The sequence below is a fragment of the Dermacentor variabilis genome, chromosome 1 (genome assembly GCF_050947875.1).
Source record: "Dermacentor variabilis isolate Ectoservices chromosome 1, ASM5094787v1, whole genome shotgun sequence".
Taxonomy (NCBI): Eukaryota; Metazoa; Arthropoda; class Arachnida; order Ixodida; family Ixodidae; genus Dermacentor; species Dermacentor variabilis.
Window position 1 is genome coordinate 145,985,810 of NC_134568.1, and position 14,213 is coordinate 146,000,022.

The following is a 14,213-nucleotide window of genomic DNA, read 5'->3' on the forward strand; positions in this document are numbered from 1 at the left end:
CACCCCAACACTGCACGAATGCCCGGTCCTGGTGCTCACAGGAACCAAAGGACTCCCGGGCCAGAGTGAAAATATAGACAGGGGCACCTATGGCACATCACTGCGAGAGCAAAGGCTCCCACATCGTGTCACCGAGAAAAGTCCCCACAGCTATGCTGCTTGCTCTCACGACAACTAATGGCCCAACTCGCGAGAGCTCGGGCAATTTCCTTCAACTTGAGCCTCCGATAAGTGCAGCTCGGCGCAGTTCAACCACGTGCGAGCCCTAAGCACCGCACTTCGGCTTAGCGTTCGGAAAGGATCAACACAAGGTGCATGCTCACCGTACGGGCAAAGGTACCATACACGAGCTCAAATCCGAGACAGAAAGGGGCAGACGGACGAGAGGAAAGCATGTACCTACACAGTGCTGGTGTTGGAGAGAAGAGACGTGCTCCTGTCTTGAACAGCTGACAGTGGCTATTCGCTGCAACACGAGCGCCCCCACCGCAAACCGTCGTGAGTGGAAAGGAGGAGAGGCATAGGGATTACAGAATAGTTGAATGCCTGTGCGCAATGGCGCCGGGGCCTACCTCCATCAAAACATTTAGTTTTAGACAAAATCCCGTCTGAAGGGTCTGAATACCTTTAGCGAAATTTAAATGGCCTGCCCAAGAGCAGGGGAGTGACGACGTTGCATACACCATCACCGCCATTTACTGCCACCAGTGAGTAAAACGGCACATGACAGATGGCACTATGGTTTCTTACGCAAAACACAAATGTGCAGCCATGGAGAAACCAAGCCAAGACAGCGCTGGATTCGCCGCTCCAGCTGCTTTTGGTCAAGTGGCGTGGGCCATTCAGGCATCCCGCGACATCACAGTTTGTGCGAGTTTCGCGAGCGAGCAAAACCAGCGCAGCACTATGCAATAACAAAACTACTGGAACACAAAAGTGCGGGCGGCGCAGAGTCTAGCAAAAACGAAACCTTTCGACTGCCTACGTCATTGTCAAGGGTATCGTCAATTAGCTTTATTTTTTAACATTGAATAGAACTGGACCAAGTAGCATTTCCTTCCTTCTTATAATGCAATGCAATTATCTTTTTTATTACAAGAGGTTGATTACTAGTGACGGAATTATAATGAGGAATACCTACATCATCAGGCCAGCAATTGAATGTCCCTGGTGAGTCACAAATTTTGTCCTGCATGTACCTCAATTTCTCTATTACTAAAACATTGTTCACAATAATATTGACGTTTTAGGCGTTTGTGAGCATTAATCTATCACTTTAGCTTGACTTGATATTTACTCTTAGTGCCATTTTAAAGGCTGCAAACAAAAAAATACCATACAAATACGATCTCTGCAGCTTTGCCAAGATTGGTTCATTGGTACTACTACTCATTTATAACAAATTTAGCCAAAGTGAGATTTCGTAGCAGTTGGCCTTTAAAAGCACAGTAAAAATGCTGGGTAAATTAGAAGTTTAAGCCAGAGCCATAGCAGATAGTTTACAAATCTTGTAAATCTTTTCATATATCCAAACAATTTGTCATAAAAAGAAAAATAGTGGAGATGGGTGAATATAAACAATTTTGAATATGAACTGAATGCAAATAGTAAGTATCAAATCAAGATATCAAACCGTCAAACAAGGAGGCATATATTTACAGCAGGAATATTCGTTTAGGTATAATTAGGTACCATGCCTCTAGTGACTAGGGCAAAAATGACAGCTATCAGGGACCAAGAATCAATTTTAAACACAACGTCGCCTATTGTCATTAACAAAACTGTATGAACAGCCACACAACCACTTTAGAGCCTCATTGCAAACAAGCCTTTAAAAAAAACATGATTGCTGTATGATTAGTTTTCGAATTCTCTAAATAAATGGTTGCAAAAAAAGATCAGAAGTTGTTTAAAAGGAAGAAAAAAAAAAGCTTAAGGATGTGTTTGCTGTACACACATGTAAAAGGGCCTATTGTGAAGAAAACATCACAGCTCTTGGATTGAAAAAAAAAAAACTGCAAAACGACCAGACTGCGAAAAAAAATTACAGGGTCTTTTAACCAGGGTGTCTACCAAGTTGACATTTCAAATTCCCCGAGTTTTCCAGGTTTTCCCTGAATGTCCTTGCAAAATTCCCTGAGTGATGAAGAACTATGTTTTATGTCAAGAGGGGATGAAACCATATCGCCCAATGCTGTCACTCTCTAGTAAGCATATGAAAAAAATTTTTAAAAAAGACGACCTAATCCATTTGAATACTAAGGAGTAGTGTTTATAGAGAGCTTCAGCAGAGCGTTTACGGTCCGCTCCGCTCAGACTGGCCTATCACAACAATTGGCACGCAGCCGCTCAGCAAAACGCTACCGGGAACACTGACGCACGTGCGCACAACACACATAGCGGCAGCAGAACGTGGGACACTGACCACGTTCCGCTAGGAACCTGATTTAGCAGTGCGTCAGGGTCATGTAGTTGCTTTGGTAATCCTTTTACCGCCAAGCTGAGAGCACGTCAGTGGCGTCTCTGGGAGACGCGCTTGTTAGATAAGCGAAATCAATGCATTCTATGCAGCCACCGGTGCGCGTGAAACGTGTGCGGAGCGGAGCGCAAGCAAACGTTCTGCTAAAACTGTCTTATGTTATTCAAAAAGAGAATAGAAGGGGGGGGGGTAGTAAAATGCATCGCAAATAAAATGTCTTCGAAAAAAATTGCGAATGGAGTCGGACATTCTCAAATATGAATAAAAAGCAGATGCATACAGAAGCAAATATTTTCGAATACGTGTATGAACTATTTCTATCAACTGATAGCAAGCTCAGTGGTATGAGGCCCTAACTTTGTCACAATTGAGATTCTCTCTCAACAGCTCATAAGGCAACCTCAACTGTCCTGACATATATGTCAGGACAGTTGGGGTATACTCTTAGCCCGAGAATGTGGACTCTATGTGAAAACTGATACAGCAACATCAAATACGAGGACATAAACTATTTCCTGTTTTGAAAAGATTGAAAAGCACTTTTCCAGCCACTTAAGAATTATGCCTGGTGCATGACATTGTGAAAAACAATCAAAGAAGTGAACCCATCACATACAATATACAGAGACATAGTAAAAACACCCAACCGTCTACTTTCTGAATCATTTGCTAAAACATTCTGCTTGATATTCAAAATTGCAGCACAATTCCACTCATAAGTGTTTCAAGATGTATGCAACACATTTTATTATTACTTTCATCAGTGCTTTTGCTGTTGACGCATTATCTTCCTTTACACAATTGTGTACACAGTGTCTAAAAGGGTTAATACGAAGGAGTAGTGTTTATTTTATTCAAAAAGAGAATAGAAGGGAGGGGCTAGTAAAATGCACAGCAAATAAAATGTTTTAGAAAAAAATTGCAAATCGAGTTGGACATTCTCAAATACGAATAAAAAGGAGATGCATAAAGAAGCAAACATTTTCGAATATGAGCTATTTCTATCAACTGATAGCCAGCTTAGTGGTATGAGGCCCGAACTTTGTCACAATTGAGATTCTGTCTCAACAGCTTGTAAGTCAACCTCAACTGTCCTGACATACTGTCAGCCCGCACACGAAGCCTCAGTGTTGTGTTTCACTGCTTTAAAGAGTTTATTTTGGTTTGGATGAGGGACAATTGCATCTCGGCATCAGCCAACACTTTGTTTTTTGAGCTCAAGCTCCTTCAAAACGGTGGCAGCATGCTTCCTTTCCTGTTCATTCCTCAATGTGTAGGTCCTTTCTGTTCTCGTCCTCCTTCCGCCGCTCGTTTGCCCCACGGACCATTTGAAGCATCTTTTTGGTTAGTTGTACAGTCAACGTCCGATTTTTCTAACTCCCTAGGGGCCGAGAAAACGTCCAAAAAATCGGCCAGTTGGAAAATAATGCATGTCTTTTACTGCCCTTAAAAGACTCAAACCGCCACAGGCACATTCAAAAAAGCTCGAAGGCCTGTCGGTACATGTATTAGTCATATCGGTGTTCACAATGCAACAGGAGATACCGGGTGCACACGTGTATAATTAAGGAATACATACTGTGTCCCGTGGCAATAGCCCCTTCCCACACTTGTTATGCTTCACCGCAATACTTTTGCGTATGCTTCACGAAGTAACATTTCTGTACAGAGGCAAAGTTGACTTTCGGGAACTGGCATTATGCAACGCATCGTTTCTTCCGAGCTTCAAAGCCAATCGTGAGGACCACAAATGCGGAGTTGGTGTCATTGCTGACAGTGGCGAATTCATTCAATGAAGAACACTGCACCCAACAGCAAGAAGCTTAATAGCGAACGTTGAAGCAGCTAGGCCTAGCGTTGCCGCAGGATCTGCATGCGAGAGCGCCGGTTCGAGGCGGCGAGGTAATCAAAACGGCCACGGTGGTGGCTTTGATTAATGCTGTTTCGGACCGGCGGTCCCGGCAAAAAACTCTGGAAAATCGTATGGTGAAGGGTTCTTGCATCCGAAATTTCAGATGTTCTGATACATTGACTCTATGGGGTGCGTGGTGGTACCGCGAAGCCGTCCGAAAAGTCGGTCGTTCACTATACACTGGCAACTCCTCCAGCCGACGATGGGGCATCAAAGGCGATTCGTTACGATTTCTGTCTGTTACTCGAGCCAGCATTACCGCAACGTTCGGTCTCTTTCAATAAAATTACAGCTAATTTTCCCTGATAGAAGCACAAGTTCCCTGAGCTTTCCCCGAGTTTTTCCCGACTACTCAATATCCCTGAGAATTCCCAGTTTTCCCGGTTAGTAGACACCCTGTACAACTCTTTTCCTATCTGATTCTGAAATATCATCCCCATAAACCACGTAGAAGTGCTCCAAAAAAATGTGTTTTATTAGCCAAGGTTGCGAAAAATTTCGCGGAAATCAAGAAAGAACAGTGTTTTTCAAGCCACAATATCTCTGGAACGGCGCAATCTTGGTCTCGTTGGAAAGAGCATTTCTCTGTCTTCAAATTTGCTGCTTCAGCAATCTCCTCCATACAGAAACAAGCACACAAAAAGCAAGCAATTGAAGGTCGTGCCGGAGTCTGCGATTGGGTGCACCCGCCACGTGACTCCAGTGCAGTTTGCCATTGGTCCGGCGCTCACGTAGTCTGCTCGGCTCTCTGCACCTCACTACAGTGTACTAAAACTATTCTAGTACACTGTAACCTCGCGAGCCTGGAAGTCTCCACTCGCCATGATCTTGACGTGTCGAAATGGGTGCTATGCGGACATTGCGGTAGCGTGGCCAATCCCTACATTTATGGACGTCTCAGACCCGCGGCTAAGCATTCCAAGCATCAGCGACACTGACTTCGCGACCAAGATTCGCGCGCGGAATACTCGGACATGCGGCTAGGCCTTGCAGCACTCGGTGTTTTGGAATTCGTGACCAAGCACATCACGCACGCAATCCTCGTACTGCGGCTAAGCACTTAGAGCATAGGAGTCTCCGACTCGTCGATCAAGCACATCGCGCACGAACATCTTGAGCCCTCGCCTAAGCATTTTGTGCATCCGCACCTCCAACTGTGCGTTGGAGGCGCCGATTCCTCGAGCCTGTGGCTAGGAATTTCGCGCATCGGTACCTTGGACTGCGTGAATAAGCACCTTGAGTGTCGACTCCTCAGCCCACGTCTAGGCATTTCGGGCGTCGGCACCTGGGACTGCGCGAATAAGCGCATCGAGTGTCGACACCTCGAGCCCGTGTCTAGGCATGTCAGGCGTCGGCACCTCAGACTGCGCGAATAAGTGCGTCGAGTGTCGACTCCTCGAGCCCGCGTCTAGGCATTTCGGCCGTCGGCACCTCGGACTGCGCGAATAAGTCCATAGAGTGCAGACTCCCCAAGCCCTTGTCTAGGCATTTTGGGTGTCGGCACCTCGGACTGCGCAAATAAGCGCCTCGAGTGTCGACTTCTCGAGCCCGCGTCTAGGCATGTCGGGCGTCGGCACCTCAGACTGCGCGAATAAGTGCGTCGAGTGTCGACTCCTCGAGCCCACGTCTAGGCGTTTTGGGCGTCGGTACCTCAGACTGTGCGAATAAGCCCATCGAGTGTCGACTCCTCAAGCCCTCGTCTAGGCATTCCGGGTGTCGGCACCTCGGACTGCACGAATAAGCGCATCGAGTGTCGACTCCTCGAGCCCACGTCTAGGCATTTCGCACGTCGGCACCTCGGACTGCGCGGCTAGGCATTTCGCGCGTCGGCACCTCGGACTGTGCGGCTAGGCATTTTGCGCGTCGGCACCTCGAACTGCGCGACTAAGCATATCGCGCGTCGGCTCCTTGTATCTGCAGCTAGGCATTTTGCACATCGGCACCTCGGACCCGCAACCAAGCATATTGCGCATTCACTCTATTATCATATTGTCATGATAGCTCGTAACAATATCTATCATACCAACCCTTCATAAAGAGAGCCTCATAATGAGCTCTGTTCACTAGGCCCCTTGGGCTGGCACAGACACCTGGCTGCAGGAGTGATCGAGGCACCATACAAAAGTACACAAAAGTACAATTCTGGAAAGCACCTAGCAGCTGCATATCTATCACTGGCTCTCTGATCCTAAGTTACACAGCCATTGTCAAGTGAAGATGACTTGGAAGGCCTTCATTCAGTAACATGGTCAATTCTACCAAGTGAGAAAATGCCTCACTGACTAAACTGGAGACTGCTATCAATCAAGCAGCCTGCAGGCACAACACTGGAACTATATTCATGCCCACACAGAGTCCTGCACCTCGGTTTGAAACCCAGGCACCATGCTCTTTGTAGAGCAGCAGCAAAGAATGCCATACAAGAAAAGGGGGGGGGGGGGGATGAAGGCACACCAGACCAGAGGCCACATGTACCAGAAGCTCTACATCACAAAACACCCGAAAGACTGCAAATTTGGTGCCTTTTAGAGAACTGAAGGTGAAACTTTGAGAGCAGTTTTTTCAAAACTGTATTTTTGCCTTTCTGCTCAAGAACTGATTTCTTTGTTACCATTTCACATATTTTGACTCCGTTTTTTTTTTTTTTTTTCACATTCCTTGTACTACAGTGCAGGTCGCGACATTCTTGCTTTCTTATCTTGACCCTTTGTAGGTTTACAATATGGCTATCCTACTCCAAAAGTGTGCTTGATGCGAAGGTAACATAAAAAAATGGCACTCCAAAAAATGTGTGTTGCAAAAAAAAAAGCAAGACTGTCACAATCTTTAGCATGCATTTAGCTATGCAGTCAATACTTAACGGCTTTATCATGTTTTTTAATTTCCCCAGGCTCTCCAGAAAGTTGGAGGGAGAAAAATTCTGCTCAATAAAATTCAATAAAGTGTTCTAAGATATCACTCTGAAACTTTTATGGAAGCATAACAGGGACATTCTAAACATTTGTGTGAATTTTCATCAAAATCCATGAAGAAATAAGGAAGTTGATTTTCAAAGGCATGACATCCCCTTATGACATGACATCCCCCCTTAAGATATGTCAGAAAGTCAATTAAAGCCACGTGCATGTCTGGTAGCCAGGCTTGGCGCAAAAGGTCACTGTACCGTGCTTAGCTGCCTCTTAAAGTCCTCCTTGGCTTGACGGGCCTGCTCAATGTGACCTGCTGCGAGAAAGTCGTCAATCAGCTGCAGGAAGGCCTCAACTCTTGGTTGAACAGAAGACCACATTACATCCTGGCTGTTCGGGGACTCTCCCATTTTCTCCAGCTTCACAGCATGCACAGAAACCAGCTGCTGGGTCTTGGTTTTATTTTTTGCCTCTGCCTTCTGGCTGAGAATGTCCTTGTCCTCAAGCTCAACAAGACCCCAGCTCTGCAGAGTAGAAGACAGAAGCAACACTTGCTATCTGTGGCACTATCACAATTAAGTGTGCAACTATTAAATTTTAGTGGAAATTCAAATTCATAGAATGGTGCAAAAACATCATATGTTAAAATAAAATTCCACAAATATACAAGAATGTCAAATGCCTAAAAAAATTCCAAATTTTACATAAATTTGCAAAACAAGCAGAACACTGCTTCCACAGGACAGCATGCACATCTGCTCCTTCCTAGCACAGACACTTGGACCACTCTTCGTAATCTGTCTCACAACAATCAAAACACTGCAAAATGAATGACATTGGTATACAACCGACTGCAAAAATTTCCCAAGAACAAGGAAGTACACACTGCATCTTTTAATTTCAGAGGGGACATTTTAGCTGTGACCCTTATACTGGGCTCCAAAGAATTGTCGTTGGTGTACATTCACTCAAACATTGCATGTAACAAGATAACGATTTGAACATTTTCGTGTATACATGCGAACCTGTGAACTTTATAATTTGTAACAATCCTGCAGACACAATAATGAGGGGAATAGCGCGTTACATTTTTTTTTTAAGTTTTGCCTTTAGTGGGATACATATGCACTTTATTAATGCAGAATCCCTTTTAGACACAGCACACAAGCAGTAGCGAACTTTGAACAGCAGAGAGTGGCAGCACTGTTTTTAGATCATAGTGAATTTTAAATCACAGTGAAGACTGATCACATAGCACAGACTGAACTCCCCGATTTCTTAGTTTTCCAGATTAAGCCATAATGATGAAAATTTTACTGGCAACTATTTCCAATTAAATTTTTTTTTTCAATTTTTGGCTTTAAAAAACAGACACACAATTTTACTTGTAACTAGCACCGAGTTGTTAAAAGCAACTCAAAATAACACTAAGGGAACTTTATTTGGACCATAATGGGGCCAGACAATAATAATAATAATATTTGGGGTTTTACGTGCCAAAACCACTTTCTGATTATGAGGCACGCCGTAGTGGAGGACTCCGGAAATTTTGACCACCTGGGGTTCTTTAACGTGCACCTAAATCTAAGCACACGGGTGTTTTCGCATTTCGCCCCCATCGAAATGCGGCCGCCATGGCCGGGATTCGATCCCGCGACCTCGTGCTCGGCAGCCCAACACCATAGCCACTGAGCAACCACGGCGGGTGGGGCCAGACAAAGTAAGTACAACAGTGAAATGAATCCTACCTGCACTACTGATCTGATGCTGCATGTAAACTTGTCTTGTTATGATCAGTCACAGAAAAAGTTTACGTACTGCAACAATCCTGCTTTGGCTACTTAAAACAACCTGTAGCATGTGTTACAGACAAGCTCCAAAAACATCATGACAAACAGCAGCCAATAGTATGCTTAGCCCTTAAAAAGACACTAAAGTGAACGAATAAATCAGTTTCGACTCATTAGGTATTTTGTCAAAACTGTATTTTCATTACAGTAATCACGATGAGAGGTTGGTTACCAAGTGAGAAAATGAAGGCCAACTTTCCATTAAAAAAAAAAAAAATTCATGCTGAAATCATAGCACGGGTACATCAGTGTGACATCACAAATTTCAAAGCATTCTTTCCGTATTTGGGCCATTGTGGCACAAAAAGAACTTCTTGAAACTTTGAAACTTGCTAAGTTCAGTCTTTCAGAATACAATATACCCCACATTTTTATTGATGAAAAATTAACTAAAACCAAGGAGAAGCCATCAAAATCCATGATGTCATGGCAAGCTGGTGCGGATCCTCAAGGCAGCATTGCCACCCATCTTTAATTTTTGTGTCTTGTCTGGCCTTACCAAACCTCCTCTCATGGTAACAATTCCTTTATTGATATTGCAGAAAGGTAATCTTACTAATACACCTAAAATATTTTTCTCTTTAGTGTCTCTAACTCTTTTCACACCAAGGACGGGTCTAACTGATCCAGGTGTTTTCTTCAATATGTGCCAGTGATAAGCCTCACTCATCCATGGATTTCTTTTCACCTACCAACACCATAGAGACGTTGCAGTCTTTCTATCATTTTGATGTGAACACCGCACTACTAGATGGCGCCAGCTTCCCAGAAAACAAAATTCTTGTGGGCGTGATTGGCGGAAACTTTGTGGAAACGGTGGAGCTTTAAGAATGGCAGCACAGAGTTGGGCAGCTGCAGCAACGATGGCCACCTTTTTCAATGCCGGAATCGTTGTGTTCTTGGACATTCCTTCACCTCAAGTAAACAATTAGACTTGGAAAACTCTAAAGACGTGTGTTCAGAGCTTCAACTACTTAAGCAGTTAATACTGATGCTTGCTAGGAAGAATTTGCATTTCTGGCGACCTGTCTCGCATAGAAATGGCTCGACAAAAACACTTTACCACTGGTGCCTCTGTGACTTTCTTTCCTCACAGCCCCAGCAATGATGCATGCCCGACTTCTGCTCCCAAGAAAAGTAAAACTTCACCTAGTATGTGTCTATGGCCTTACCGATCTGCATTTCAAAAACATGAAAAAATTGATAGCAAAGAGCAAATACCAAACGAACTTCCGATATTGCAATAATGAAACCTGTTCACATGAATGAATCAGTCATTAAAAACTGAGAAAGCTCCGGCAGTTTTTAGAGAAAAAAAAAAACTGGGCATGAAATAGGTTAAAAGCAGGCAGGCAGGCACTATGACTCGTTAACCAGGTATCTGTATCCTCCCTTCTAGCAGCAGCATTTTGATTCAAAAGGAGGCAACCAGAACGAGAGAAAAACCACAATGTCATCCTACAGAAATGGAATGCAAAAATCCAGAGAAAGAATTTTGGCACCTCCACAATAGCATATTATTGTTATCACACAAATGAGAAGACACGTGGATCACTTCTCCTTTGGTTTGTTTTTCATTTCAGATATTCAGCATATTATGGGTACTACACTGCTATAGAAGAATGAAAGGAAGATTTATTTTAAAGTGAACAACGGAGTCAATGTGTGTTGCTGACAAATAAGCTTAAGCATGACACCGCATAAAGTTAGCATCCACTTGAAATGTGGACTTACTTACTGACGGGTTTAACAATCCGTTTCTTGCTCAATGATGTGCTTCTTTAGTAAGCACTTCGGTAATCGCATGTGATGCTGCGACTGCTCCATGGCAAGAAAAGCAAGAACAAAAACATGTTCCGAGGGGTGGGCAGCACAACCCGGACAAAGGAAGTAGATGATATGAGTGCTCGTATCGTCTCCTTCCTTTGTCCTTCATCCGGGTTGCGCTGCCCACCCCGAGAAACATGTTCAGTTACCAACTCGCACAGCTTGCTGGGTTAATTAAGAACAAAAATTAACAAATAGACAAAGACGACCATCACTATGTACACTCAAGACTGAATCAAATGCTAAGTTAGCAGTGTGCTGTTTCTGAAGATGTTACTGAGGGGCAGCTGACATGTGTTTTTCTACTTGTAAATCTCTATTGCTTCCAAAATTTTCCTACTTTGTCCATTACGTTCCCTGCACACAACCTGTTTGTACGGGTGAGCAGCCGCAATCTCTGCAAGGCCAAGTGTACCAAATCTTTAGCTGTGCAGTGATAGTTGTGCTCTGCAAGCCTCACATTAAGGCATCTGCGCGTGTGCCCAATACTTGGTTCCACTGACCTTGTCACAGGTCAGTGGAACCAAATAAACTATTTTTTCTGTGCAAGTGACATAGGGGTTTCTGTGCTTGATTGGGCAGAGATTTTTTTTTTTCCCCCACTGACCTTTTTGCACAGCTCTGACAATTGCAAAGGTGCCAAAAACACCACAGCGACGCCTGCCATTCTACCTATGTTTCGCAGATTGTGGGAAACTGTGCATGTATAAGGCATGACCACCATCTTGTCTTTACAGTTTCTATCACTGCATGTGGCTCCGCCTGCTTTTTTTTTCAACTTTTTCAGTAAGCCTTCTTTCTGCTACTGAAACCAAGAGCTTCGAGGGGCACCCAGCGTGCATGATGTGTAAGCTACAGAGTAATGAGATCCTTTTGCAGAGAACAGTTTCATTTTTAAAGGAAAATTCTTTGTACTTGTTAACAGCAGACAAAGAAGGCGGCTTCGCTGCAATTCCGAAAGGCCTGTATGAATTGAAGGCTTCAGGGGCTGTGTGTATTGCCTTTCATAATTGCCCTGATGTTTCTCGGGAAAATGTAAAGAGCGCAATGGAAGCTGTGCAGGCAGCTTAAACTGGAACACCTTGGGAAGTCCATTAATGCTAGAAAAAAGCTAACTCTAGAATGATTTTTCGCTGCAAAAACGCACAAACCCTAGTGCCCGCTGTGAGTGATAATCTCAGACAGGAACATGGAAAAAATGTCTCGCCAACTTCTTACTAGAAAAACTTCTTGTAAGACGTTATCTTTTAACCATCGACGACCTTTCCTTGTTCATAACTTGGAACAAAAAATCGGCTTTTTAAAAGATCTAATCAAGTATAACGAATTTTTAGCCTTCTGTGTAGATATTAAAAATTTATATTACAGTATCCCACAAAACGACCTAATGATGAGCGTTAGCGAGTGTAATGAGCACGGAATTACGAAATTTTAAAACAATGCCGGTCTTTACAGCAGCAAATTTCAGGAATCTCTCTCAATTTACTTGCATTCCACTTTTGCCGAATGTGGAGGCAACGTATACATCAAGAGCAACGACATTTACATCGGTTCTTGCACTACGGCTGTGCTGTGTGACCCTTATCTCGTGGCACGTGACAGGAAACTAAAGAACACTTTTGATAGTAAGCAAGCAAGAACTTGCAGATATGTGAATAATATTTTAGTGATTTTATATTGTGAAACTTGATTTTAAATTCAACCACTAGACCGAAAAAGAAGAGACTGAAGTAGAAAGAGCAGCACCTATGAGATGAAAGAGCCTAGAACGAGCTTTGTCTTCTTTAAGTGTTCAACATTTACTGTATTTTTCCGTGTATAACCCACCACCGCATATAACCCGCACCTGCCAATTACAATAGCCCAGTGTTGTGATCGGGCGTTCACGGCGCGAAACCAGTAACTTATGGAGAATGCAACAATGGTAAACAAGCCAACGCCTTCGTCAGAGCCCGTTCCAACTACGGATTCCGTGCCAATCCCTGGCGGACAGTTGGACACCACCAAACTGGTTTGGGAAGTTTGCAAGAGGACATTTCTTCAGACGACCTCATAGTGCCTATCTCTCCCATCAAGGAACCGTGTTTCCTTCTTTCGCTGTTTGTGCACATTGACGTACGTGTGTTTTGCAAGAAGCTCCTTGGAGGGAAAAGGCTACAAATCTCCGGATTGGTGGGGGTGTGATGTCACCCGTCTCCTGACACCAGATTGGGGGAAGGTGAAGGGGGTCACGGAGGTGTTACAAGATGAGACGGACACTTGGTAATCAGGAATTGGCAGCTACATCTTGAACTTGAACACCTTTTCTGCATCGTTTCTCATTCTTGTACAAAAATTTAATACAAGCCTGTGTCTTAAAATGTCCTGGATGTCAGGCCTAGCCCCACATTTCTTACTTCACCACGGTGCATTAAGTTCCCGTATTATCAGACCCTTGCTGCAACACCGGAAAGAAAATTTTAAAGAAAGAACAAATCTGCGCATATAACCCACAAAAATACCTGCACACAACAATGCTAAAATCCTTGCAATAAAGTCTCTGTTCGTAGATGCACGACTTGTACATATTGTATCTTTGGTCAGCGGCTCTCCCCCTTCCTCCTTCGGCGATGCTGATTAAGCTGGATTAACACAACGGACATGATCAAGAAAGTATCAGTCATGTGACATGTGACGTAGATCAGATCACTTCAAAGCTAGCATTTGCACAACAAAGGATGCCAGTGTGGCATGTGACGTAGATCAGATCACTTCAAAGCTAGCATTTGCACAACAAAGGATGCCAGTGTGGACAGAGCAGCCATTACATGGGTAATGGCAATGGAGCAAATGCAACTAAGCCATATCGCAAAGCGCTTTGCGTAGGCTAAGGGAGCACCGCAGGCACGGGTGCCATACTTATGATCAAGTTATACACAATCTGCAAGCTTAAATCCCAATTTGCTCCATTGTATGAAAGCTTTATCATCAGCCTCTGCTGCACTAGGACGGCTGTTGAGCACGGCTCATCGTAATCCAAGTTCTAGTTTGCCGGCTCCACATGCACTGTTCGCTTACTATTAAATGCAAAATGGCAATCCGTAAAGAGGAGGAGAATGGGCGACAAAGGAGGGGAGAGGGCAGCTTTAACACTCAAGAATGGGGAGAGGATGGAGTTCCCTATGAGATAACTAAACTAAACGGTGGAGAACCTGGCCTTAGGGTGTGGCTTCAAGGTTAAATTTAGAACCCACACGGCC

At 44.1% G+C, this 14,213-nt stretch overlaps 1 protein-coding gene across 6 annotated transcripts in view; it reads right to left on the reverse strand.

The window, feature by feature from the left end:
* LOC142585994 (uncharacterized) overlaps positions 1-14,213 on the reverse strand; it is a 330,876-nt gene that overhangs the window by 210,152 nt on the left and 106,511 nt on the right. For all 6 annotated transcript variants that reach the window (XM_075697173.1, XM_075697220.1, XM_075697194.1 and 3 more), the window contains one exon: positions 7,555-7,821. In XM_075697173.1, coding sequence (XP_075553288.1) covers positions 7,555-7,821 — 267 coding nt within the window. The remainder of the gene's footprint in view (positions 1-7,554; positions 7,822-14,213) is intronic.